This window comes from Mustela erminea, chromosome 13, assembly GCF_009829155.1.
Source record: "Mustela erminea isolate mMusErm1 chromosome 13, mMusErm1.Pri, whole genome shotgun sequence".
Taxonomy (NCBI): Eukaryota; Metazoa; Chordata; class Mammalia; order Carnivora; family Mustelidae; genus Mustela; species Mustela erminea.
The window spans coordinates 86445472-86471756 of NC_045626.1; the positions used below are offsets into that span (position 1 = coordinate 86445472).

General features: G+C 56.5%; 1 protein-coding gene across 7 annotated transcripts in view; it reads right to left on the reverse strand.

Annotated features, from left to right (window-relative positions):
• Positions 1-25883, reverse strand: part of PITPNM2 (phosphatidylinositol transfer protein membrane associated 2) — a 121283-nt gene extending 95400 nt beyond the window's left edge. For 2 of the 7 annotated variants that reach the window (XM_032310648.1, XM_032310645.1), the window contains exons 1-2: positions 24981-25882; positions 7357-7463 (exon numbers count right to left, since the gene is read on the reverse strand). In XM_032310648.1, coding sequence (XP_032166539.1) covers positions 7357-7463; positions 24981-25050 — 177 coding nt within the window. In that variant the 5' untranslated portion in view covers positions 25051-25882. Of the gene's footprint in view, positions 1-7356; positions 7464-24928; positions 24948-24980 lie in introns of those variants that run through there. The other 5 variants (XM_032310650.1, XM_032310652.1, XM_032310646.1 and 2 more) reach the window with 4 other exon arrangements.
• Positions 25884-26285: the final 402 nt, after the last annotated feature.

Here is a 26285-nt window from a genome sequence, read left to right on the forward strand (position 1 = left end):
CTGGCCACTTCTCCAAGCAAGGCATGTCCCCAGCTTACTGTGTCAGACATGGGACTCGGGGGCCAGCACAGCACGGGCCAGGGAGGAGGAGGACTCGGGCCACCTCTCCTGGGACAAGTGCGTCCTCAAACACTCCCCTTCAAACTCTGTCTCCATAGCTTCGGGGTCCCCACTTCCAGAAGCCTTTCCTGGCCTCGGAGACAGAAGGAACTATTCGCTGGCGAGCCCTGAGCCCGACACAGACGTGGCTCAGAGAGCTCTGGCGCCGTGGGGCACAGCCACTGTTGCCAGGCAGCCACGAGCCCTGGGACCCGTGGCCAGCTCTGACTGCTTGCGTTGGGTAAGGGGTGCTCGTTCACTGGGCCCCTACCGCGTGCCAGGCACCTCCAGAGGTTCCACGCTGGCTTCCTCCTTTGCGCTCCTCTGCTCATCCGCCCTCATCTAGGCCATCTCTGCGAGATGTCTTAGTGGTTGAAGAAAACCTGCCCCTGACCTCAGAATTCCCTTAGAGGCAGGAGTGGAGCGTGGGGCAGGCTGGCCCTGGGATGACCTGCGATGGAAGAGCTGTCCCTCCTGCTCAGATGCCCAGCTTGGTTCCATTTCCATATGCCTCTTCACAGTAAAGGACTGGGAGTGAGCGTACCGTGTCTCCCAAAAGTATCTGTAACGTGCAGGAGACCCAAAGGTGGCTCTGCCCCACTGGGGGGAAGAGGGGAGGCGTGGCCATTCCAAGCCCCTCGAAGCACAACGGGGCTTTATGTTTACCTCTGGTGCACAGCACAGCTCAGGCATACAGAAGGTGCTTAACACATGTTAGTTAAGTGATGGCCCAACTTCAGGCTGCGCCTCCCATCTGGGAACCCACCTCCTAGAAAGCTGCTGGGTGAGAACAGGCCAACAAACCCACTTTCGTCGGGGAGACGGAGCCCAGAGGGGAGGCGTGAACCCTGAATCCCACCAGCAATGTGTGGAAACTGCACCCAACCCCACCTGTGCTGGAGAAGGGTCTGATGGTGGGAAGCACAGCAGGACTGCGGGGAAGCTCCCCTGGCATACCACGTCGGGCCACAGCCCACGACGGGGAAGGAAGGGACTCGAGAGCAAGTGCGTGGGTTTCCTCACTGTCCTGCCCCTCCTCTGGCCTCCGAGGAAGATGCCACCAAAAGGACAGAAGCTGCCGCACACCCAGCCCATGGGGCCTGGTGCCTCTCTTCAGCGTCCGGCCAGATCTCCCACCTCTGGGCACCGTGTTCTTGTTAGCCCTGCCCCACGGTCATCTGTGGTCCCAGGGCACTGACCGGAGCCTGTGGCAGTGAGAACCGTCGCTGGAGACGGCCGTAAATCAATCGTAGGAAGCAATTTCCAAGTTGTCATTCCTCATTGGTAGATTCATTACGATGAGGACAGGCCAAGTGAAAAGGCGGAAAGAAAAATCAAACTAGATCTTCCCCCTTAGGCCTTAATAGATTCAGATTCTCCAAAGAAAGCTAAAGGGAAATCTCTCTTCGCCTTCCCCAGGCAACCTTTGTGCTAAGGAATCTAAAGACGAGACCCAGGGGTGCCTGGGTGGCTCAGTCCGATAACCATCTGCCTTGGGCTCAGGTCATAATCCCAGGGTACTGGGATGGAGTCCCGCATTGGGCTCCCTGCTTGGCAGAGGGACTGATTCTCCCTCTCCCTCTGTGGCTCCCTGTGCTTGTGCTCTCTCTCTCTGTCTAATAAATAAATAAAAATCTTATATTAAAAAAAAAGATGACACCCAGATCGTCCCATGCAGAGCTGGGAACTTGACAGGACTTTTTCTGTATCATGAAGGTCACAAGGGACTTACAGCTGGTCATCAGAGCAGGATTGCAAACTAAAAAAAAAGTGTCCGCAGCCCATTCCCTGCTCACAAAGAAGCACGCAGAAGTCCCGGTGATGAAATGCAAGGTTGCCCCCCAGTGAGTACAACCAAGGTCAGGGTGCAGCTGGGTCCTCACAGTTAAAGCACAATCTGTTCTAGGTGACAGCCGTGGGCCATGAGATCCCAGCCCCCGCCCACCCTCCCGGCCCTGTTTGTTCTAAGAGATGGATCGGGGACTTAACCAGACCCCCATGGGGTGTGGACGGCTTCTGGCTTGGGTTCACTGGGGTATCTTGGAGGTTGCAGAGGCTGCTCGGGGCCTGACCTTGGATCCCCTGTGCGTGGACAGCTCCCCACCATCAAGGGGGCTTCTGGGTTCACTTGTCTGTCTCCCCCCAGCTATGAGCTCCTCAAGAGAAGGACATCTTAGCTCTGGTTTGGCACTTGGTAAAGCCCAAAAAGGTCTTCAATAAAATGCATGGGAGTGTTGGATGACCTGCCCCAGAGCTCAAACAAGGCCATCAAGACCCCTGCCCAACTGAAGTCAAAACGCCAGCCCAGAAAACACAGAAGGCAGTCCAGTGCGCCCAGAACCATCCGCTTAGGAAGCCCCGAATTCCTGCCCGCCAGTGGAGTCTGCTAGGACTCCACACTCAGCTGTACTCTCTTGGGCCAGCCCTTCTTCCCTGAGCCCCCGCACCCCGGCACGCCCCCTGCCCAGAGCCATCTGGCAGATCAGCTACAAAAACACTGGATGTGGGGCTGGAAGCCCGAGTCACAAGAATTTGCCGTGTGACTTTGGGCAATAACTTCCTTTACTGGGGCTCAGTCTCCCTACAGGTTAAGTGAAAGTGCTGACCTCCTGAGTCCTTCCAAGTCTGTGAGAACCTGTTCTCTACAAGCCCACACAACCGGGATCGCCTGGTTCCTCAGTGATCCCTTTAGGCTCTACGTTTAAGACCTATAAGACTGGGGGTGCCTGGGTGGCTCAGTGGGTTAAAGCCTCTGCCTTCGGCTCGGGTCGTGATCCCAGGGTCCTGGGATCGAGCCCCCTCCTCTCTCTCCCTGCCTGCCCCTCTGATGACTTGTGATCTCTGTCTGTCAAATAAATAAATAAAATCTTAAAAAAAAAAAATAAAGTAAAATAAAATCTTTAAAAAAAATTAAATTAAAAAAAAAAGACCTATAAGACTGGAGCCCACCTCCCTTACCCCCCCCCTTCGCTGGCCCAGCGGCAACCCCTCAGGCCATGACAATGGTCTCCCCGTTGGCCTCCCCGCTTGCTCCCTCCACCCAACCCAGTCCATTCTCAGCATAGTAGCCAGAAACCAGCCTTCTAAAGCTCAGTGGGATCCTGGCCCTCCTCTGCTTGAACTCCCCCGTATTACCGCTTCCTACTTGGGGTCAAAGTCAGAGTCTCAACAAGACTTGCAGGGCCCTGCTGGGTGTGGGATTTCATTACCTCTCCAGCCCCTTCCCCTGCTACCCATCTCCTCCCTCTTTCCCTCCAGTTTCTAGAACTTCCTGGACAGGCTCCTGCTGCAGGGCCTTTGCACAGGCTGTCTCCTGCCTGAATACTCTTCGGGATAAGCTCCTGGCTCTCTCCTTGGCTTCCTTCAGGCATTTGCTTAAGTGTCCCAACTTGAGAGGCCTTCTTATTTATTTAGCATTAATCTCCATCTGACAGTCTTTGTTTATTGTGTGTCTACCCACACTAGACTACGAACCCAAGAGAGACAGGATTTTCAGTGTTGTATCAGTCCTTTATACCCAGCTCCCGGAACAGTGGGTACTTGCTAACTGCTGAGTGAATACATTTACTGCAATACAGGGAATGAACACATTCTGAGCACCTGCGGGTCAGATCATGCTGCTAAAACGTACAGTCTGGGGCCACACAACCTCCAGCTTGAATGGCATCATCTCAGGAGTTCCTGAGAATCCCCAGCTCTGGACACTGTCTCCAGGAATCACAGTGATTGCTATAGGCAGGTTTGCCACTCAGGAAGCATGTGCAGGAACAAAGCAAGGAAATGACCCAGAGAACACTGACCGGACCTGGTCCCGGGAGGGCTGAGGGTCGGCTCATAAGGAAATGCCACCAGGTGCCTCCTTGCCAGGCAAGATGGGATTATCAACACGGCATCGGTGAGGGCACAGGACCCCACACCACCACCCCCGGCCATGGGGAAGTGCAAGAGACTCCAGCAGCCAGCTTGTGCTCAGAACAGCCCGGAGGCCGAGGTGGGGGAAGGCGGAGCAGGAGGCAGCTAGAGAGGGGCTGCCAGTGCCTCTGGGCGGAGCCCCAGCTGGGATAAGTGTGGGTGAGACGCAGCCACTGGCCTCGCGTGGCCTCAAGGAAACTAAGGCATCTTCTCACCCTGGCCCTGCCGATCCCGGAGTGCGTGAGCAGACTGCACTCAAGCCAGGCTCCCTGAGAGCCGTGGTGTCCCTGAGCAAACTTCAACAGGTGACCGGGAGCCGGGACCAGAAACAAAGCCAGAGGAATGCACTCCAGCCACCTGGGTGAGAAGGAAGTATGGGCTTGGAAAGTACACCTGAGTCAAGAGGCAAAGCCAGGGAGTGGGCACTTGGAGGCTCCTGGCACGCAGAGGAACAGAAAGGCCCGAGAGCCAGAATCCCGTGTGGTGTTCTGTCCGTGGGCAGGGAGGCCACGGCACTCTCTGGGCCGGCCCTGGGCCCGGGCTGCACTGGCCGTGTGGCAAGGGCCCCACATGAGAAAAAAAAACATGGCCGAGGGAAGCCAGGCGGGGCACGGGAGGGGAACTCGCATCCCCCCCGAGAGCACCCAGCTCTCTCCCAAACACGGCAAGGCCACAGCAAAGGAATGCAGGAAGCGAGCGGCATTCCGGGTGTAGGATACGACTCAGGGTCCAGGAGGCACCCCCTCCCGACCGCAAGCTCTGGCCTCTCCATGCACGTGGGCACAGCCTCCCGCACCGGTTACAGCCACCGAATTCACCGATCATCGCAGGCCTAAACCCCGAGCTGCTGCGGCCCAGGTACCTGCGGGCAGGATTAAGGAAGCTTCTGCAGGTGAAGGAGAGGAGCCCCTGCCCTGCCGTGGGCCTCTGTCCTGAGCTTCGGGGAGGCCGGGAGGCCAGCAAGTGTGGGGGGACGGAAGTGTGTGTAGGTGCTGCTGGGCTGAGGTCCTGTCGGAGGCATCCGCTCTTCTATGAGATAGTGACCTTGCTGAGGCCTCAGAGAGACAATGGCAGGAAGCGCCCCTCCCTGCGAGAGCTGGGGAGTCAGGAAGGAAGTGATGACCCAGGGCCTGGGCCCGCAGACCCTCCCCACAGAGGAAAACATCAAATGGCAGAAGCTCTGAGCCCCGGCTCAGGACGGCAAACATCTTCGTCTTCTACCCGGGCTGGGTGGGTGTCGCAGGGCACAGATGCTCCCCAGCTGGGACCCCCTCTGTCAGGCAGACCCGCTCTGCGGACCGCCCTGTGTCCAGGCCAAGCCGCTGCGGAACACAGCCAGGCTGAACCGAGACCACTCCGGCTGGCCCCTGGCCTGCGCCCACCCCACCCCCACCTCCGGGAAGGAAGGGCTCCCGTTGCTTTGCAGCAAGGAGCTCCTCCAAAAATAGACCCTGCTCCTTAAGCCCTTTCCTTCCTCTTGCCCCTGCAGAGATGAGACCTCATATTCTTAGCTGCTGGCGAGGGGCTGCCTCCTCCCCGTTTCCCAACGCATCCCAGCCGGGGCCTGGGGGTCCTGAGGCCTGGCACAGCCATAGACTCCCACAGGGAGCTCAGAGGCACGTAGGGGGCAACCGTGATCTTCCTCTCTGCCAAGCACAGAGGGGAGACCGTGGCAGGGAATGATGTCACGCGGGCGGGAGTCTTGTCTGTTTTCTCAGCTGCATGCCTGGAACCCCAAAACAGTACCTGGTCTATCCTGAGGACGTGGTAAATGTTCGCGGGATAAATGAATAAAGCAGAGGAATTCCTGAGCACACTTGGGGTGAAGAGGGGACCCCCAGAGAAGATGGCCACAAGGCCACCATCTCTAAAGCCCCAGAACTGGGGGACGCAGCTGCTCGGAAGGGAAAGAACTGCCTTCGGCGGGGAGGGAACAGGAAGCGAGGCGCTGTCGTCAGAACTTGGGCGTCGCGGGCAGAGCAGGGCTCACGAGGCCCCTCGGCCAGGCTGCCCTCAGACGCCCTCGGGGAGGCTCAGGAGCAGGCCTGCGGTCCCCGCCAGCCCTCCCCCCGCCACCCCCAGCCGCTGAGGCTCTGAGACTCTCTCGCAGAGTGAATTAAGACAACAAAACACAAAGACAACAGAGGACTCTCTCCTCTTGCACTTGCAGGCCTTTTCACAGCAGCTAAAAAGAATGAGCAATTACAGCGCACACAGCCCACGGTGCCAAAACGGAAACACAGGAGCGAGGGGGGCGCTCGGCGGAGGCCTCGTCTGCGGTGCCCCGCTCCCCAGCAAGGACGGGAGGCCCAGAGGCCACAAGGGGCTTACCTGGGCCAGAAGGCGAGGAAGGGTAGAGCCTGGACCCCATCCTTCGGGGAAGCCCCCACCACATTTGGAAAACCATGCCGTGTGCTCTAGGGTCTAGACTTGGGGTCCAGTCCCAAGCCCGCCCCGACTAGCTGTGTGACCTTGGAGCAGACACTTGCCACCTCTGAGCCTCAGCTTCCTTGTGTGACATGGGATCCTCACGGATGCTGTGGGCTTAGTGGAGCGGGTGCGCACAGTGTTCAGGGAGGGACACTGGCTTTACCCCCCAAGCCTCTTCACCCTGTCAGGTTAGTCTCTCCAGATGGGACATCCGCTCTCCTTGTCCCCAGATTTCCAACTAGCTGATCAGCGCTCAGGGAGGGGGTGCCTTGGGGTTTAGAACAAGAAAAGGCAACACCACGTTACCTGTTCTGCCCCCCAAAGGCCTTGGCAGGACGAGAAGGGGACAGGGTGAGGCCTGTGCCGGAAACCCAGGGACAGGGAATGGGATGTGACGGACGGACGCACACAGGGACCCCGGGCAGGAGGGGAAGAGCTTCGCACGGGGAGACCCGCCGAGTCCACCGCTGCCTCCGTGGAGGGCCTCAGACACGCCACGGCCCGCCCGCTGCTCGGTTTCTCACCCAGTCCGTGTCACTGACTACCGCTTGTGGGGAAGGCGGCGAGGCAGTGCCCAGCCCCTGCCCTCGGCCAAGGCCTAGGAGCCCTGTTTCCTGGGAGTGGGGACCCCAGGGTGGGCCAGGGGCTCCAAGAGAAGAGAGGTCCCTCAGGGCACACAGTACAGCAGAGTCACAAGGGCCTCCCAAATGGGGTGTTTCGTTTCTGGAATCTAAAGGAACCACAGACAGAACATCCGTCCTACCGACTTAGTGACGAACAATCAATATTTGCAAGAAGCGGGATCGATTCGTACAATCTACCCCATTAATCAGATAAAGTCAGATGCTTAAGGGAGAGGAAACAGCAGGAGAGCCCCTGCACCCCCAGACCCCAAAGCCAGTGGGCGGTCCTTACCTGTGGGTCCGTGGGAGAAGGCTCCCTCGATGTCCTGCGGCAGGAGGAGGGATGACTCGCTAGGCACACGGGAGGGTGTCGGCGACCAGGACGCACGTGCCAGCATCCTGCAGGGAGAACCCGGTGGGGGAGGACGTGAGACACCAGCTGCTCCAGTCACTCAGGGCAACCCAGCCGGGAAACCCACAGGGCCCGGCTTCATCCTGAGCAATGCCAGAGACCCGGAAATCTAGCTGTGCCAAGGGGAGAGGAGGACAGGGAGGCTGAAGGAGTCAGCTCTCCACAGAGGGACCCCGTCTAGGATGCGGTCCCAGAGGCTGGTGCACCCAGTGCTGCCCCGGGCTCCCTCTGCTTCAGAGGAGAACTGGGACCCACACCCCCAGCGTGCAGGACCTTGCCCGGCCCAGAACTCTCGGCCCCAACCCCGATATTGTTCACCTATCAGTCTCTGGGACGGCAGGACCCCAGGCTGCAGAGGGGGTGGCCAAGGGAAGAGAAGCAGGGAACAGCAGCCTAGACCTCTTGGCCACCAGCCGGGAGCATCCTGATGCCCGGGGCGGGGACATAAGCAGCGTCACGGGGCGATGCAAGTCCCTGCAGCTGGGCGGCGTGTAACTGGAGACCCACCTCTGCCAGATATCCGGAGGCCAGAGACAAACACAACACGGCGGAAAAGGTGGAGAAATGGATTTCTGGGGCGTCCTGGGTGCAATCAGCCTCCAAGACATCAGCAAATTCACAGGCAAGGCTGGAGCCGCCTCCCAACCCGGGGTTCCCACCGGGGCCCACACCTGCAGCTCAACACAGTTCTCATTTGTCTGACGCACTTGCCTGACCCCACACAGAGCCCAAGTAGCTGGCAGCAGCAAGGGGGGAGGCTTTCCCCTGACCGTGACCCGAAGGCAGCCCCACCCCCACCCCCCGCCAGCACCGGAGGCTGTAGAAGTCACGGTTCTCTAGGAACCAATTCTCAGCTCCAGAGAGCCCCCCACCCCCCACCAAGGGCTGAGGCCAGGCACCGGCGGCTCCAGGGACACCCGCCCAGGTCTGCAAGGCTGTCGCTGTCTGCCATCCTGACAGAGGCAGAAGCAAAGCGAGGGGCATTCCGTGCAGGCTTGGGACAGCACGACTGGTTAAGTGCCGAATGAGGGCACAGGGAGCGAGAGAGTTCAGAGGAGGGAGAGAATCTAACTGGGGACGGCACAGCAGTGGGAGGTGTGGCTGCGAGCCGTGGAGACCAGCTTTTCACACGCCCACCCTCCGCAGTGCCGGCCCACACTCCCGGAGGAGCCACGGCCGATTCTGCCAAGTCCGCTTCAGGCCAGGCCTGCGGGAGTGGAGGCTGCATCTCCTCCCGTCCACGCCGCACCCCCACATACGCGCTCGGCCCCGCAACGGTGCAAAATGTCTCAGGGGTCCCGGGTCCCCAGCTGGGCGGGCTGGGGGGAGACGAGGACTCCAGCTTCTCTCCCGCAACGGTCCAGCGAATTCCCCAGCTTGACACACACACACACATACGCGCGCACACACACACACACTCACACACTCGCCCTGCCTCCCTCCCTGTGGTTTCTCCGTTTGTTTCTTCGCTTCCACCACAAAACCTCTAAACTCAGTGTGAGGTCAGTGTACGTCTCCCCCCCCCCCCCCCCCCCCCCCCCCCCCGTTTCAGAGGTAAGGAAGCCCGCGGGGAAGGAAGGGTGTTCGCCATGGTAACCCGCCAGTCGGTGGCAAGCTGGCTTCTGAAGGCCGGGCCCTCTCCACTCCACCGTGACGCCTCTGGTGGGTGAGAAGGTCAACTGTGACTCAGCCCAGCAGAATGAGATCGGCGGGGGCTGCGAGAGAAAAATGCGCACTCCTTACAGCGAGGTGCGCCGTGGGGAAATCATTTTACTGACCAAAAAAAGCATTTCAAGTCCGAAAAGGGAATGCAGGCTCCGCTCAAGGACGGAGGAGGCTGCTGGAGGAAGCTCTAGGGGCCTGGGGAGGTTGGGGGTGGGGAGTGGGGCACAAGTCGCTGGAAGGAAACTGGAAGACACTGGCAGGTGAGGCCCGTTTCCTCCTGGGACCCCGCACACGGAAGGCGAAAAGCCCGTCAGCCCATCTCTTAGGGGAGGGGAGAAATCACGGTAAGACACAAGCCGTGGCTGAGAGCTACTGCAGGCTCCCGTCCTGTGGTCTGGGGGTGGGGGGTGGGAGGGTTCAGGAACCGAATGAGGCGAGGTGCTGTGTTTGTTGCTGATGATCAGGAATGAGAAGAAAACACGTGACGCCTTTTAGTGTTCCTGCCCAGTTTTATTGAGATAGAGTCGACGAAACGGTGATGTTTGACCCGCTGGGGAGGATTCCCACCATCGCCTTAAGGACCACATCTGTCACCTCACAGAGCCACCCTTTTTGGGACGGGGGAGGAGGGAGGACACTTAAGTCCCATCCTCTATGCGCATCTCGATGACACAGTACTGGCCTCCTGACCCTACCCAGGTCCTTTCCAAACCTAAATCTTCACCACGCCTCTTGAACCATCTGGAAGACGGCCAGGGGGAGGTGGGGAAAAAAAGAAAGAAAGAAAACCCACCTTTCAGAGGAGCCAGAAGCACTTTCCTGAACACTTCGCGCATCCCTGACTGGTCGCAGTCAGTGGACGTGAATTAGCAAGCGAATCTGTTTCTCTCTGCAACTTCTATTAATAGGATATCGGTTTCTTCTCATCCTCACTAAATAAATGTCAAACAAACACTTAAAGAATACCGGTTTGATGGGGTGCCAGATTACTAGCTTGCCCAGACGTCTGTATGTCTCAGGCTGGCCCGGGTTGAAAGCAGAAGTTCCAAACGAGTGGGTAGCATAACTGAAGTCAAACACTGTGGTTTCCATCCCCCGTTGACATGGAGACGGGGAGGCAGGTGGCAGAGGAGAGAGCACAGACGGACAGATGCGGAGGGTGGGCTGCCGGCCCGGGGCCGGGCCACCGCAGCCTCTCCGTCCATCCCGAGGACGGCTCCTCGGTTCCTGTCTTACTGAGACACAATCAATAGGCCGCACGTTCACCCCTTCAAGGTGTATAATTCAGTGTGTTTAGTGAAGATACACGACGGCCCCGCGCTCTCTGGCCCCAGGACACTTCCTTCGGCCCCAAAGACAGACCCGCACCCATCAACACTCTCTGCCCCCGCTTGCCCTCATCCCTGGCCAAGGCCAACCGCTTCGGTGTCTGTGGGTGCGCCTGCTCTGGGCATTCCATAGGAACGGGCGTGTGCCCGCGGCCTTCCTTGTCTGAGCACGGTGTCTGCCAGGGTCCCCGTGTCGCAGCAGAGGGCGGCATGTCCTTCTTTCTCTGGCCACATCACAGCCCGCCAGACAAGATCTCCCGGCCGCTGAGCTGCTCCCGCTGTGGGGCTGCAGGGCCAGAGCGGCGGTGAGCTTCCACAGACAAGCTTCTGCGTGCAGCTGTGTTTGGTTCTTTGGGGTCTACACCCAGGGGTTCCTAACGTAGTCATAAAACGACCTACGACAAACAATACGGGTACGAAAGGGTCCGAGGTGAGCCTGAGTGTCCCTCTTGTCCCAGCTCCTCTCTCCAAGAGGAGATACGGATTCTGGGTTGATTCCCCCAGAGGCAGCACACACACCCGCACACACATGCACGCACATGCACACACATGCACACAGGTGTGTGTTGCACACAGGCAACCAGGAGAGGCTGGAGTCAGCCTCGTACACTTTGGGAAGAGCAGCGGGGCCGGTGCACGTCCCCTCTGAGGCCCCCCAAGCAGAGAAGAGCTGAGGCGGCTGGGGGGGCCCCGAGGGGAGGCCTGGGGGTGGCGGCTCCGCCCTCTCTCAGCTCTGAGGCCTCGAGCAACTTAACCTGTGTGCTTAGCCTCCCTGGGACTCAGCTTCCTTATCTGTAAAAGGGGCACAGACATGGGTACCGACATCACAGAACAGCGGAGCGGGCAGAGCACCCGCACTAGGCGCCGCGCCCGGCCCGCGGGAAGTGCTCCGTGTTTCCCGAGCCGCGGTTCCTACTGCTGCTCCTTCCTCTGACCCAATCCTCGGTTTCCCCATCTGGGAAATGGGGGTGGGCATCTCCTATGCAGAGATACCGTGTGGAACACACGAGACCCCTGGGCAAGGCCCCAGCGTGCTACCATTTCAGAGTGGCCGGCGTTCAGGAAAGTCAGGCCGCCTACACGGCGGCCCCGCGCCCTGGCCTCTGGCTCCAGGCCCCTGTGTGAGGAGATGCCGGATATCCCTGCTCCAACGCCTGCAGCCCGGACTTCTTCCCGGGCTGCGAGAGAGCAGCTGAGCTCCCCACACCCGCCCACCCACAGGCACAAAGGAGGTGCGGGCCTCTCGGACCCCACACTGGGAGACGGACACAGTCACTGGATTTTTTATTTCTTGTCCCTTCCCCCACCCCCCAACACCCTTCTTCCGGATCCTTCTCTCTGCTTTCTCAACAGACTCTCTACTCCGGAGCTGAGCTCCCTTCTCTGAATCCCAGGCTGTGGAGGCAGCAGGGAAACCCTCAAGGACCTTCAACGCTGAGAGCCCTCGAGCGAGGAAGGAAGCATTAGCAGGCCCATCAGAAACCTGTTAGGGGCAATTTTCCTCCCGGCTGGCAAAAGGCAAAGCAGAGCCCAAGGAAGCATCTTCCCGGACCTGGGAAGGCAGATCAGGGAGGAGAAACGGAACAATGCTTCCTTGGGCGTGCAAAAGTTCACGGGGGAGAAAACCACACACACACACACACACACACACACACACACCAAAAAGGAGAAATTCTTAGCCCGCAGCAGTTGGTAGCATTATGTAAAATTCCAAGCCCACAAAAATATCATTTGGATGATAAAAAGTTAAATTTAGCTAAGTACAGAGTGACTAATACTATGAGGGACAGGCAGCACCCCCAGTTGCCTGGAGCTGATACAGCTGGCTTCTAGAAACTTCTGACAAGTAACCAGGGCCTGGTGCGGCGCAGAATAACAGATTATATAATAGGAGGCCCAGCCATCAGCGATACAAAATAGACAGTGAGCGTCGCCGCCGCTGCCGCCGCCTCCCGCCGTGGAGTTCCTCCAGCAGAACCACGCCTCTGCACGCCTGGGCCACGGGTCCCAGAGGGGAGCCGGGCCTTGGGGGAGCTGTGCGGGCGGGCCCACCTGCCTCTGCTGCAGAGATCTGTCCCGGGCCTGGTTGTGGTGGGTGGTAACCGCGCCGGCCCCAGGGAGCCGCTGCCTTGCAGAGTCCCGGCCCCCTGAGCCTCATCTGGCCCCAAGACCTGCTCCAACCAACAGAGCGGGCTGGAGGTAGCACGGTGCCAGGTTCGGGCCCACGCGGTGGGGAAGGGCTGGCTAAGAACTGGAGGCACAGAGGCTCCAACAGATATCTGCACACCTCTGTTCACGGTAGGAAATGGGGGGCACAACCCAAGAAAGGGTGCATCCCCGGATGAATGGAGGAACAAAGCGTGGTCCCTACACAGTGGGGTAGTGCTCAGTCTTCAAAAGGAAGACCCTTCTGGATGAGCCCAGAGGACACTGTGCTGCGCGAAACAAGCCAGCCACAGATGAATAAATACTGCGTGGTTCCCCCTCCCTAAGGTGCCCTGAGGAGTCCCGTTTGCAAGGACAAAGAGTGGAAGGGTGGGTGGGGCTGGCGGAGGGGGACGAGGAGTTGTGCAGCAGGGACAGAGGAGCCTCAGCCTTGCAAGACTTTGAGTTCTGGAGGCGAGGATGGGGCGGGGTAGGGTGGGCGAAGGCACCTAATGGGACCAACCAGACACTTAAAGGTGGCTACAGTGGTCAATTTTATGTTACAGCGGTCAATTTTATGTTACGTGTATTTTACTACAATAAAAAACTAAATTAAAAAGAGGCGGCAGCGGCGGAGGCCTGTGCACATCTGCGTTTGTGCTCTGGGGGGGGAGCAGCCGCCATGGAGGAAGCCCAGCTCTCTGGAGATCCCCTGTGAGGAGCCCAAGCCAGCCGTGGGGAGCAGTGATGAGGAGGGGAACCACCCACCCAGCCAAGAGCTCCAGCCAGCAGAGCCAAGTGGCAGCCCCGACAGATGAGCCATGGTGGGGGGGGGACCGCGGGTGTGGATCTCACAACCCAGGCAAGCTGTCAGGGCTCACACCAGCGGAGCAGAGATGAGCTGTCCCCACCAAGCCCCACCCAAACTGCCATGTGGTAAGGAGATAAAACGATTGCTATTTTAAGCCCCCAAGTTGGGGGGCACTGTGTCGCAGTGAGGGGTGACTGACACAGTGGCCGGGATCTCCGATGGCTTTGCAGGAAATGCCTGTTCCTAAGGTGAGACGGACGGAGGCCCTTCACGTGCTCACAGGTGGGTCACCAGGACAAGACAGCGTCTGAGTAAGTCCCAGGAGGAGACTCCTTTTCTCCTCCCCAAATCCCAGCGGAACACATGCTGAAATCAAACAGCGGCTGTGAAGGCTGGGGTCTCTCCAACCATCTGTCAGAGCAGCCAGGCCTTCTGTTGATGGATTCGACCGTCCTGTCCAGAGCAGGGGTGTGTACACTGGGCACAGAGACCTCCCCGCGTGCATGCAGGGGGAGTGACCCCAGGGGTGGGGCTGAGACCAGAGTTCTCGCTGGGCTGACTCTGGCTGGGTCAGTTCCCACCTCCAGGATCCCTTTCATCATGTGTCCAGTGAGGAGGCTGACCTCTAAGGGGCTTCCCCATCCAGCCCCAACATGCTGCAACCTTCTAGTTTTGGCAGGAGGGAGGGTGGAAACATAATCCAGAACACTGAACACAAGCCAGAGGGCCGACACCGAGATTGACAAGGCAGGCACACACACTCCTCCAGCTCTGCCCCAAGAACCTGCTCTCAGCTCTGTGTCCTTCACGGTTCATTCCTTCCCTAGTGCTTCCTGTGCCACTCTGGCTTGGTCCATTTTCCTCTACCTAAATGACAACTAGAGCCCCCAGATTCAAGTTGGGACTGGGAGAGGAGTTCTGTGAGTAGGGGCACATACACTCCTTCCAAGCCAGACCCCTAAAATGCCCAAGTGATCCTCAATGCCCTCACCAGCTGACTGCCAGGTCCAGTGGAGGACCCCAAGGGAACCCCAGGGGGTGGCAGAAACAGCATAGGAAAGGATGCTGGACTCCCAAGTCACTGCACGGAGGCCATCCCCAGAGCATTCAAGTCAACTGCAAGACTGATAACAAGCCTTTACTGGGATGAGCCCCTGAGATGATTATATCTGCTTGTTATAGCAGCTAGCGTTACTTACGCTAACTAACACATTCACCAAACCGTTACTACGGATCAAACACGTGAAGGACGCACAAGAGAATCGGGCCCAGGCCTGATCTTGACCCTCTCAGCGTCACCGACCTAGTTAGCATTTCAGAGAGGTCAGATACCCACCGGTCCGCACCCAGCAATCACGTGCGGAACACACCATGAGGGCATCTTCAGGATCCAAGCTCCACTCATACCACATGCTTCCAACAACCCTACAACCTAGGTTCGCCTCCCCACAGCACTAGAAGAGTAAAGAAAGAAGCCAAAAAGGAAGGAGAAAACCTATCCTAAGACTCCTGAGGACAATCTATAAGCAAATGAGTAACAGTTTCAGCTGTGTGCTTCCTGGTAGGCACAGCAAAGAGGGAAATCCACCAGGCGCCAGAGCTCTCACCAACTGAGAAACATCCTGGCTCATGCTGAGAAACCAGCGCTTCCCTGCTAAGAGCTCTCAGGGAATGCTCCCTGCAGTCTCCATGGAAAGGACTCGGTGTTCGGGCAGGAGGCAGCAGGAGGAGACCGAGCTTGCCCCGAGAGCCGTCCCCTCCTGCTGTAGCCCCACTGGCTCTCGGTTGCGGTGAGCTCCTGAGTAATTCCTCCTCCACAGCAGCACACGATGACGGTGGAAGCAAGTTACCCACCCTACCACCGATGGGCTGTTGAGGCGATGCAGTAACTATTGTCAGACACGTGCCTGGCCTTGGTCCTGATGGAGGCTCATCCCTCGGCCCCGTGCCCGGCTCGCTCCCAACCAAAGAGGGGACCCTAGAGAGGGGTCCACAGCCCGAGTCTCAGCCCCTGTAGGCTGGGCGCAGCGCTCTCAAACTCCCGCACTCTGCTGTGTCTGGACTGAGCACCGATAGTAAGTCTCCCTTCCATTCATCAAGGATGCCTTCAGGCCTCGAGGGCTCCAGGCAAGACTTCGCTCGGCAAGACCACTCAACTCTGCAGCCACTTTTGTGGGGGAGGAGGGGGCTTCTCCAGGATCCCGTGGGGCTGCAGCAGCGTCTGAAGCTGCTTCTGCTGAAGCTTTGTCACCCTCAGGGGTGGTGGGTGTCCCACCAGGGCTCGGGGTCATGGTTCCAGGAGGACAGAGGATGGTGGCCTGCACCTTGCCTGAGTGAGAACTTCTTCCTTTTGTCCATGGAGCTCTGCTGAATTGTGATACCAAGCTGAATTTCTGGGTTGGCATTAAATGTTTTCCTTTTTTTTAAAGAAATACAGGGGTGGGGCACCTGGGTGGTCATTGGTTAAGCCTCTGCCTTCGGCTCAGGTCATGATCTCAGGGTCCTGGGATCGAGCCCCGCATCGGGCTCTCTGCTCAGCAGGGAGCCTGCTTCCTCCTCTCTCTCTCTCTGTCTGCCTCTCTGCCTACTTGTGATCTCTCTCTCTCTGTCAAATAAAATCTTAAAAAAAATACAAACAAACAACGAAATACAGGGTGTCAGGTGGGCTGTTTTATTATTATTTGCTCAATTTTAGTAAAAGCAAAAAAGTACTGTTTGGAGTCTGTTCAAAAGTAACGACTTTCTTGACCGGAGGCGTATGCTCGCTGCCTACCCGCGGAGCTGGGTCAGCTCCGGGATCACAGCGGCCTGCGAATCTGGAGGTCATGTCACCTTCCTGACGAACATGAGTCAAATGGAAACTCGTCACAGGTGTCTGGGTGGCCTCCCGTGGTGGCTTCGAGCTGTGACAGAGGCTTTCAGATGGGTGCACCGTAGGGAAGGTGGGGCTGTGTTTCCGTCAACCATGAACCCACAGCGCTCTGGGCTCTTTCACTGCTCTTTAACCCTCTAAGACCTAAAACGCCCCAGACAGGGTGTTCAGGGCCCGGGTAGCCATGCAGCCTCCTCGCCTCCTGGAATCGGAGTTTGAGCTGTGCAGCGTGGCTGAGACTGTGGCTCAAAGGGACCTCGAATGGGTCGCCCAGTCCCAGGGTGGCCAGGACATGCTGGCCCCTCTCAGGGGGCTCTCTGCGGTCTCAGAACCAACCCAGGGGCCTGCTCTTTCCTGGGACGCGGGCTTCGCTCTCTGCAAGCAGGGTGAGGACCAGAGACCCACACATGGACCAAGGAGCCACGGCCAGACACGTCACGAGGCCCATTTTCCACCGAAGCAGTGTTGCCTGCATGAGTCAGCTTGCGCGCACAATCTCTAATAGCAGAGGCTCGACTGGTCACACCCCAGCACTTCAGGCTGGGGACAGTGCAAAAAGGGGACAGTGCAAAAAGCTAGGCGACCTCTCCGGGATGCTCTTCCACATGGGTCAGATCCCTGGAGCCCTAGCAACTACTCAGTGCCTCCGAGCGTTCTCAGACAGACGTCGACTCCCCTCCCCAGCTAGGTGGGACAAGGCCAATGCTCTTTTTGCAAACGTTATCGGAGCCACTGGGGGCACAAGAGTATGGTGACAAAGATTGCACCCAGTCCCTGCTTGCCAGCGGCGTTCATACCAGGCTCAGAAAACAGCCAGCAGCAGGCCAGGGACAAGCTTCTTGTATCATTTCCAAGACAGCACCTCAAGATGGGAGAGGTCAGCTTCAGGCCCTCATGTCAGAGACGGGATCTTTTCAGGGACCACAGAGCCCTTACAGGCCCCGCCGAGCTCTGTCCCCAGCGAGGTCTCTGTCTCCCACCCTCCAGACTGGCTCTCACACCCCAGTGGGAGGTCAGCACCGACCACCATCAAGCTCTTGCCAGTTCAAGGTGACATGAGAACACGGTTAATGAAGCAAACTGTTCAAAAAGCCCCATATATTCTCTTTTCATTCTTAGATTAGGTCTTTCCTATTTTTTAGTGTCCTCTTCACGAGAGAGAACGCTTGCTTTTCTGTGTATGTGGTTAATCACAGAGGACACAAAATTTAACATCTTAACCATTTGTGGAAACATCACCACCATCCCTCGCAGAAATGTGTTACCCTCTGTACCCCTTAAAACATCTGTGGGTCGTATAGCTCTTTAAAAATGTCCTGTGGCACCTGGGTGGCCCAGTCGTTAAGCATCTGCCTTCGGCTCAAGTCATAATCCCAGGGTCCTGGGATCGAGCCCCGCATCAGGCTCCCTGCTCAGCGGGAAGCCTGCTTCTCCCCTTCCCACTCCCCCTGCTTGTGTTCCCTCTCTCGCTGTGTCTCTCGCTGTCAAATAAATAAATAAATAAAATCTTTTAAAAAAATAAATAATGTCCTTACTTTAGCAAAATTATTTTGTAATTTTACAGGTTCTGGTGTCATTTTTTTTTAAAGATTTTATTTATTTATTTGACAGACAGAGATCACAAGTAGGCAGAGAGGCAGACAGTGAGAGGAGGAAGCAGGCTCCCTGAGGAGCAGACAACCCAATGTGGGGCTTGATCCCAGGACCCTGGGATCATGACCTGAGCCGAAGGCAGAGGCTTTAACCCACTGAGCCACCCAGGCGCCCGCCTGGTGTCATTTTTAAAGCATCTGGTGCTTCTCAGATCCTTGGTAATGGACAAGCTGACAGAGGAGGGGGCGATCCCCCACCCCGGGAAGGCCCCACCTGCCCGGAGGAATCAAGGGCCCCCTGCCCTGCCGTGTACAAGTGGGCACCTAATGGGAACCGGCGTCCTTAACCGGCTGTGCCAGGAACTCTGCTGGAGCCGCCCTTTGCGGTGGAAAAGGCTCTCACACGGTTTTCTCCAGATTTTCATTTTACTTAAAAGCTCTTCCTTGCCTGGGGTTTTGAGGTTAAAAACCACCGCCTCGCACTTACACACTGTAAGTGGGAGTGTAAATCGGTACCACCCTTATGGAGAGCACTCTAGCAGCAGCTACGGGAAACAAGGAAAACACTCCTCGACCTAGCAGCTCGACTTCTGGGAACGCGATGCGCGGACAGGAGAGGGTGTTGGCGCGAATACCTCCGTACCAGCTAGGAGACTCGCTGCGGCCGCCCCGGCCATTACAATACAAAATTCCGTGAAACGGATGTAACTAACCACGATTCCTCCACAAAGCCCATTGTTAAAAAGGCCTGGGCAAGCTAAGTGAGCCAACAGAGGACCACCGCCACGATTTACCAATTGTTAAGTCCAAACAGCAGGAGCCCAGCGGTAGGCAGCCATCTGTGTGCGGTTTTTTCCGAAGTAACATATATTTGTCTATGCAGAGAATCTTCCCAAAAGAGTACACACATGCACAAGACGTAGCGAGGGGAGTCACCCCTGGGGAGCAGAACAGGGAAACCGCGGACCAGACTACAAACACGTCAGCTTGGTACCAAGTGTAAGGTCTTTGTGAATCCAAACAATGGTTTTCATATCAAGTATGGCCTTTATCCTCTATTTTGTTTTACTTTTATTTTTAACTGACCATCACGCCCAATGTGGGGCTCAGACTCACAACCTTGAGTTGACTGACTGAGCCGGCCAGCGGTTCCGTCCTCTCTTTTACTATTTCATTGTAACCGATGAATGGGGGTTTTTTAAAAGATTTTATTTATTTATTTGACAGACAGAGATCACAAGTAGGCAGAGAGGCAGGCAGAGAGAAAGGAAGAAGCAGGCTCCCTGCAGAGCAGAGAGCCCGATGCGGGGCTCGATCCCAGGACCCTGAGATCATGACCTGAGCCGTAGGCAGAGGCTTTAACCCACAGAGCCACCCAGGCGCCCCATAACCAATGAGTTTTAAGTTCTCATAAATCAAAAACTTACCTAATTTATTTTTAAAATGTGGCTAATGCCTGGCATAATGTCACATACAATTTTTTGTGTGCGTTTTGTAATTTTTTAATAAATAAAAAAATAAGTAGATGATTAAGTGAAAGAATAGTGAAGAAAAGCATCTGAAAAATTATAAATGTTCTTTGAAGACTAGAAAGCTGTGAGTCTTGAGTTGTTAGGAAAGGAAGAGAGTGGAAACACCATGGCTGATAACTGATTACCTTGGTAGAAAAAGCAGACTCATTAGAGGAAGATATACACCACGGACAGCACGGCTAAGTTGCTGTTAGAAGTTTACCGGACAAGAGGGCATCTGATGGGCACCTGGGTGGCTCAGGAGCATTTGCCTTCAGCTCAGGTCATAATCCTGGGGTCCTGGGATCAAGTCCTACAGCGGACTCCCCGCCCAGCAGAGATCCTGCTTCTCCCTCTGCCTCCGTTTCTCTCTCTCTCCCTGTCTCTCATGAATAAATAAATAAAATCTTAAAAAAAGGGGGGGGGCATCTGGCTGGCCCATTTGAAAGAGTTTGAGACTCTTGATCTCAGGGTTGTGAGTTCAAACCCCACACTGTGTATAGAGATGACTTAAACTAATTTGTTTTTAAAGGGAAGTTTATTAAATGAGAGTTTTTTTAATTTAAAATGAAGTAACTATATATCTTTTTAAAAGCCAACATTTATCATTTCTTTTGATATAGCAGAATGCAAAAAAAATAACGGGTGGTCTAAACGGTTTTAAAATATTTTTAAGACCATATTCCAGTCTACCTTTTAATTGCATGAACCACATACTCCTACTAAAGAATCAGAAAGTAGATCAAAAAGCCATCAGTTTCCAGGGAGGCAATAACACTTTTTAAAAGCTCCCCAGGGACTGGTGCAAACCCAGCTTGGGAGCTCTTGCCCTATTAACCTCCACGACCCCGTCTGCCAGCGGGCAGCAACCTTGACCCTTTAGAAGCTGGCTGACCAGCAGCGTAAGGCCACCGGGCTGCCAGGACAAAGCTGTCACAGAACCCAAGAACTTCAGTCCTTAGAAAGTTACACTGGCCTCACAGGGGCTCGTACAACCACCATGGCTAAACTAAGGCAAAAAATTAACAGCAGCAAAACCACACCGAGGAGAGAAAAGGAAAAGAGAGCAGCAAAAGGGAAGGCTACCTAGCAAGGAATTAGTGGGAGCCGGTGGGAGCCGCGGCCCGGCCCACCCCTCTGAGCAGTCCTGCCCCCGTGGCCAAGCTCCATCTGCATCCTCGTGGGGCCAACCTGAGAGCGAGTCAGCCATCCCTCAGAGACTGAATTATACCTAATGTCCCCCGTTCAGCAAAGGGAGTCAAGAAGCGGCTTCGAGAAGGAGCAGGAGCATTACCGGGCCATAGGAAGACCACCTCGGCCCCAAAGCTCACGAGGTGACCTCATCCGAATGACCACGTGTGGCCTCATCTGTGCTCTGGCTTCTCACAGGGCTTCCGGCACCCAGACTCTGCTCACCAGCCACCCTGGGGATGGCCAGGCGGGGATGTGAGACAAGCGGACCAGGTGACCCTAAGCGCCCATCTTTGAGAACATATTGAGGTCCTCTTTCCACACGTTGCGTCCCCAGCCCAGGATCAGTGCTGAGCCTAAGACAATGGCCTCTAGCCTTTGTAACAAGAGCCAAATGACATGCAAAGGGGCTCAAGACATTCTCAGAGATTCCCCAGAAGTGTGCGAGGATGGCGCTGGGGTCCCTCTGTCACCAACACGGAAATTCAGCTCCAGGGAGCTCAGCCTAAACCCCCCCAGACACAAAGTGGGAACACCAGACTTGGGACCCCGGGGTCCTGACTCCAGGCCATACCCTCCATCACCCCAACAGTGGATGGGAAGCTCAGCCCCATGGAACAGCCTTGACCTGACCCCAGCAGGGATCTGGAAGGCTCTGCACTGCATCACTGTCCCTACAATCCCCCTGGGATTCTGGGCTCCAAGGAGGCAAAGCAGAGGCAGGAGCTGCCTGAGACGGCCTGGCCGTTACTCGTCTTTCTAACCAGGGTGTGGACACCCAAGCCAGGGCCTAAAGTGCTTTTTCCCATCAATCTTCCCATCTGTGACCTCTGGCACCTAGGAAAGTGATGGCAGTTACACACCTACTCTGGGAGTTGGCCGCCACGCTGTCTCACTACTTCTAATTCCTTTCAGTGTGTCCACTACGGAAAACTTAAGGTGAACACTATATGCATTTCAAAACATTAATTCTCCAAGCTCCCTTCCAGGAGTTCCAGGAGCTCCATTTCCTTTTCCCAGCCCGTTGGCCTGCCTTCGGTCTACCGAGATATTCAATACCGATGGCAGGGGGTGAGCGTGTCTCAGAGGGACGCCTCTCCCAGCGGCGGCTTCTAGACACTGTCATGACACAGTCTGCGATAGCGTCCTGTGCCCCTCGAACACACTTTGCAAGATCCTGCCACAGTGTTTCGTTATTAAGGAGTATGTCGCTATGGATTGGAGATGTCCTTTGTCACACTGCGATCTCGTGTCTACCCCTCAGTCTCTAGGTTATTAAGAGGAAGGGATGTTGAACTTTATCAAATGCTTTTCTGGGCTCTATTGAAAGCAACATAGTATGGCTTTCCCTCTTTCTGCTCTTAGCACATTTCCTAGTAAATAATCTTCGGCTTATGTTTCTGAGACTGGTCCATAACCCAGTATAATATGCACGCGCACACACACACATGCACACACACGCGCATATGCACGCACACCATCTGAACAGCAAGCTAGTGTCTGTGATTTCATGTGTCACGCACAGGGCACAGTGAGGACTGCAGGAACCACATGTGAATTGGATGAATCACAGAGGGCTTCCTACAGGAGGCGGCAGAGAAGACTCAGGAACATCTGCAAATGGGTCCTGCCTCTTGGGGAGCCCAAAGGCGTGCCTTCCTAGCCCGGAATTTCCTCCGCAGTAGAACAGAAATGATCATAGAGCGCAAGAGCCCTTCAGAGCCACCCAGCTCAGCCTCCTTCAACTGCAGGGGGAAACGGGTTCAAAGAGGTGAGCGGATTTGCCCAAGGCCACAGGCCACCCCTACAGCCTTTCTTGGCTTCAAGGGGAGGGGAGAGAAACAAAGCGAGCTTTGAGATCTTGGGCAGAAAAAAGCAGAGAACCCCCGGTGTGTAGGACTTTCCCTATAATAAACACTCTTCTTGTTGCTACCTAGGAGGGGGCCTGAGTCAGGAGGCAGCCAGGGTGCCCAACTCAGGGTGGAGAGGGGAGGGTCGGAGGGTATGCTGGGGAGAACAGGGTGATCCTGGAGCCACCCTCTCACACACCCAGGTCAACAGGGATGTCCCTACCTTCTGTACCCACACATCTGAGCAGACACACCTGAATGGCTGTCCCTGGTCATTCCCTCATTCCTTCAACGGGTATGGAGACCACCCTGGGCTGAAGGGGTGCCCCCCAAAATTCATGTTCTTCTTGGAATCTCAAAATGTGACCTTATTTGGAAATCGGATCTTTACAGATACCTTAGTTAACATGAGGTCACACTGGACAAGGGGGGCCCTGACCCAATATGCCTGGTGTCCTCACAAGAAGACAGCCAGAGATACACACAGACAGGGAGGACAGCCACATGGAGACAGAGGTGGAGACGGGAGTCGTGTGTCTGCGAGTCAAGCCACACCGAGGATGGCTGGCCACCACCAGCAGCTAGGAGCGAGGCCTGGACTAGATTCTCCTCCAGGGCCTCCAGAAGGAGCCAATGCTGCCTACACCCTTCACGTGGCCTTCTGACCTCTAGAAGTTTCCGTGTTTCAAGCCCCACGGTGCGCCTTACGCAGCCCCAAGAATCAACTACAACGACAGAGAAGCAGCCTGGGCTTTGCCTACAGCAGGAGGCTCCAAGAGGAACAGGGGGAGCTTGGTGTGGCCTGGACCGCCTCCAATCACATCGCCCCCTCTGTCCAGGGCACAGGCCTCACCCTCCCAGCCAGCCGCACCTCTGCTGCGCCGCCCGAACTCTGGGAAGCCTGCGACCTCTCCCTGGTAGAGACCCAGGATCCCGGCAGCTCGGCAGGCCACAGCAAGGGTGAATCACAGGCTCGCCAAGCTCCTTGAGGCACCGGGCACCGTGCGAGGCACACATTCTCCTAGAAATCTCATAGCCACCCAAAAGGCAGGTGAGCCAACAGAAGCTGGGTGAGACCAGGTGACCCACTTGGTGCTCCCGGCAGGTCCGTGGCAGGGCCACACACCCACACTGTCTGCACGGGGCCTCAACCGTGTGCGGGGTCCCCATTCCTCCACACACCCCCGCCTCACTCCCCCGGGGGCTGCAGCTGCACCTGCCCTCGGCAGAGCCGGCTCCCACTCGCTCTGCAGCTGTGGACGCCAGGGACCCTGGGCAGATGGCATCTGCTCTCTGAAAAGGTATTTATCTTTCCACTCACATTGAGAGCAAGCAGAGCCATAAAAGGACATGCCCGACGTCAGGTGCACAAGTGTTCCATAGAGACGGATGTCATGCACACATGGGGACCAGGCTTGGCCGTTAACTGCCAGGAACACCCTCCCCAGAGAGCAGGGGGACCAGTGCACAGGCTTGCCACTGAGCTGGGAGGCCTCGGCTGGGGGGAAGCTCTGTGCTCCCTGAAAGTAAAAGCAAGGTGGGACCCAGCCCAAGTCTCACCTGAGATGCCAAGACAAGCCTGATTAGGGTTGTTCTTGTTTTTTCCTTCCTCCCTGCCATTTTAATCATTTTTAAGTGCGCCACTCAGGACATTCAGTGGTGTGCAACCACCACCACGATTTCCAGAACATTTTCATCGCCACAAACAGAAGCTCTGTACCACTGAACACTAGCTCCTCCTCCAGACCCCGGTCACCACCGTTCGACTTCCGGTCTCTGTAAACGCTCCCACTCTGGGCTCCGCGTACAAGTAGAACCACACAATACTGTTCTTTTGTGGGGTTCCTTTCACCCACCTTTATACTTCTGAGCTTCACCCACATTGTACCGTGTGTCAGAAACACCTCTTTTTTTTTTTTTTTTAAAAGATCTCTTTAGGAGGGCCTGGGTGGCTCAGTCGGTTAAGCGTCTGCCTTCAGCTCAGGTCATGATCCCAGGGTCCTGGGATTGAGCCCCGCATCAGGCTCCCTGCTCAGTGGAAAGCCTGCCTCTCCCTCTCCCACTCCCCCTGCTTGTGTTCCCTCTCTTGCTGTGCCTCTCTCTGTCAAATAAATAAAATCTTTTTAAAAAAGGCTGATTTGCTTGAAAGAGCAAAAAAGCAGAGGGAGAGAGAATCTCACACAGACTCTGGGCTGAGCGCGGAGGCCGACGAGGGGCTGATCTCACGACCCTGAGATCACGGCTTGAGCCGAAATCAGGAGGTGGCTGCTCAGCTGAGCCCCCCGGGCGCCCTCCCCTCCTTTTTTATGGCCAAGTGATATTCCACTGGCTGGAGATCCACGTTTGTCCCCACATCGGCTGATGGACAGCTGGGGTGTTCCCACCTTCTGGCTGTGCACAGTGAGGCCAGGAACATGGCGTACAAACACCTGCTCAGGTCCCCGCCCTCAGTGCTGGAACCACTGGGTCCCGGGGCAACTGTCTCACCGTTTCAGGAACCCCCAGGCTGTTGGCCTCAGCAGCTGCCCGCGTCACTCACCGACCAGTGCGCACAAGGCTTCGCATCTCCCCATACCCTCATCAACGCTCATAATTTCCGATTTTTGCATAATAGCCAAGCCTGAGATCTGAAAAGGAGGGTTCTGAAAAGCAGGGCACGTGCCCACTTGACCTCCGCGATCCCGTGTGCAGCCGCGGAGAGGGTGCCGCTTGGAGAGTCGAGAGAGACTAGTCTCAGCCCCAGTGCCACACGCTGCGCGACTCTGGACAAAAGCTTCAGCCCCTCGGCGGCTCGCTTACGACCACCACAGCGACGGAGCTAAGGCAACAAGTGCCCCTTTCCACCGGAGGCAAGGCGGCATATTCGCCCTGGAACAGAAGAGAGTATTTTCATCAACTCTGCGGACGGCACATCGGTCGTGGGTGAGGGGTAGGTTTCAACCTCCCTCGATACAGCTTTTATGATAATGTACAGAAAGGACCAAATGCTTTTTCCCTCCGACCTCCTCTTTCTCCACCTTCGAATGGAGAAGCCAAAGGACAGGGAAAAGGAACAAGATGAGGGAGCAGGAAAAACCCTGGATGATCTACGGAGGGTGACCTTGGCGTCACACGGACTGGACACGCTCACACACACACACGCACACACACACTCACACACTCATGGCATTCAAACCTCACTGTAGCCACAAAGTTTGCCCCCAGTCGATTACGTCACCAGATTCCCAACCTGTCAGGTGAGGACGCAGAAAGCCCAGGGAGAGGGAGCAACCTGCCCAAGGTCACACAGCACAGGGCACGTGGAGCCTCGGGTCTCCTGCTGCCATCCACCCGAACACGGGTGGCTGTGGACGCTGGCCCCCACGCCGGGTGGGCCCCAGAGCGCATTCTTATCCTTCCGTGAGCAGCAGTAGCAGCGTCTGCCTGTCTGTCTGTCTGTCTCTTTCACACACACACACACACACACACACACACGCGTGCACGCACACACACACATACACACACAGACTGAGGTCTTGGAGAAGCTGAGGCTGCCCAGGGAACCAAGTTCCAGGAAGGAAAAAGGACCCTCTCCCCTCGCTGGCAGGAGAAGCATGAAGCCTCGTGGGTCCCCAGCTTGGTATCTCCATAGTGACAGAGGCTGTGGGGCTAAAAATAAAACCTCCACCTCCTGAAACCCCCATCTGTTTGGCTCCAGCTGCGTGGGGGCCTGCCAAAGCTCGGTGCCCCTCGGTGACCAACACCTAAGCAGCAAGGAAAGGCAGTAAAGACAGGGGACAGCAGAGCCGGGTCCCTGGTGACACAGATCACCGTCCGTGATGCCCCTGGAAGAGCTGGCCAAGCC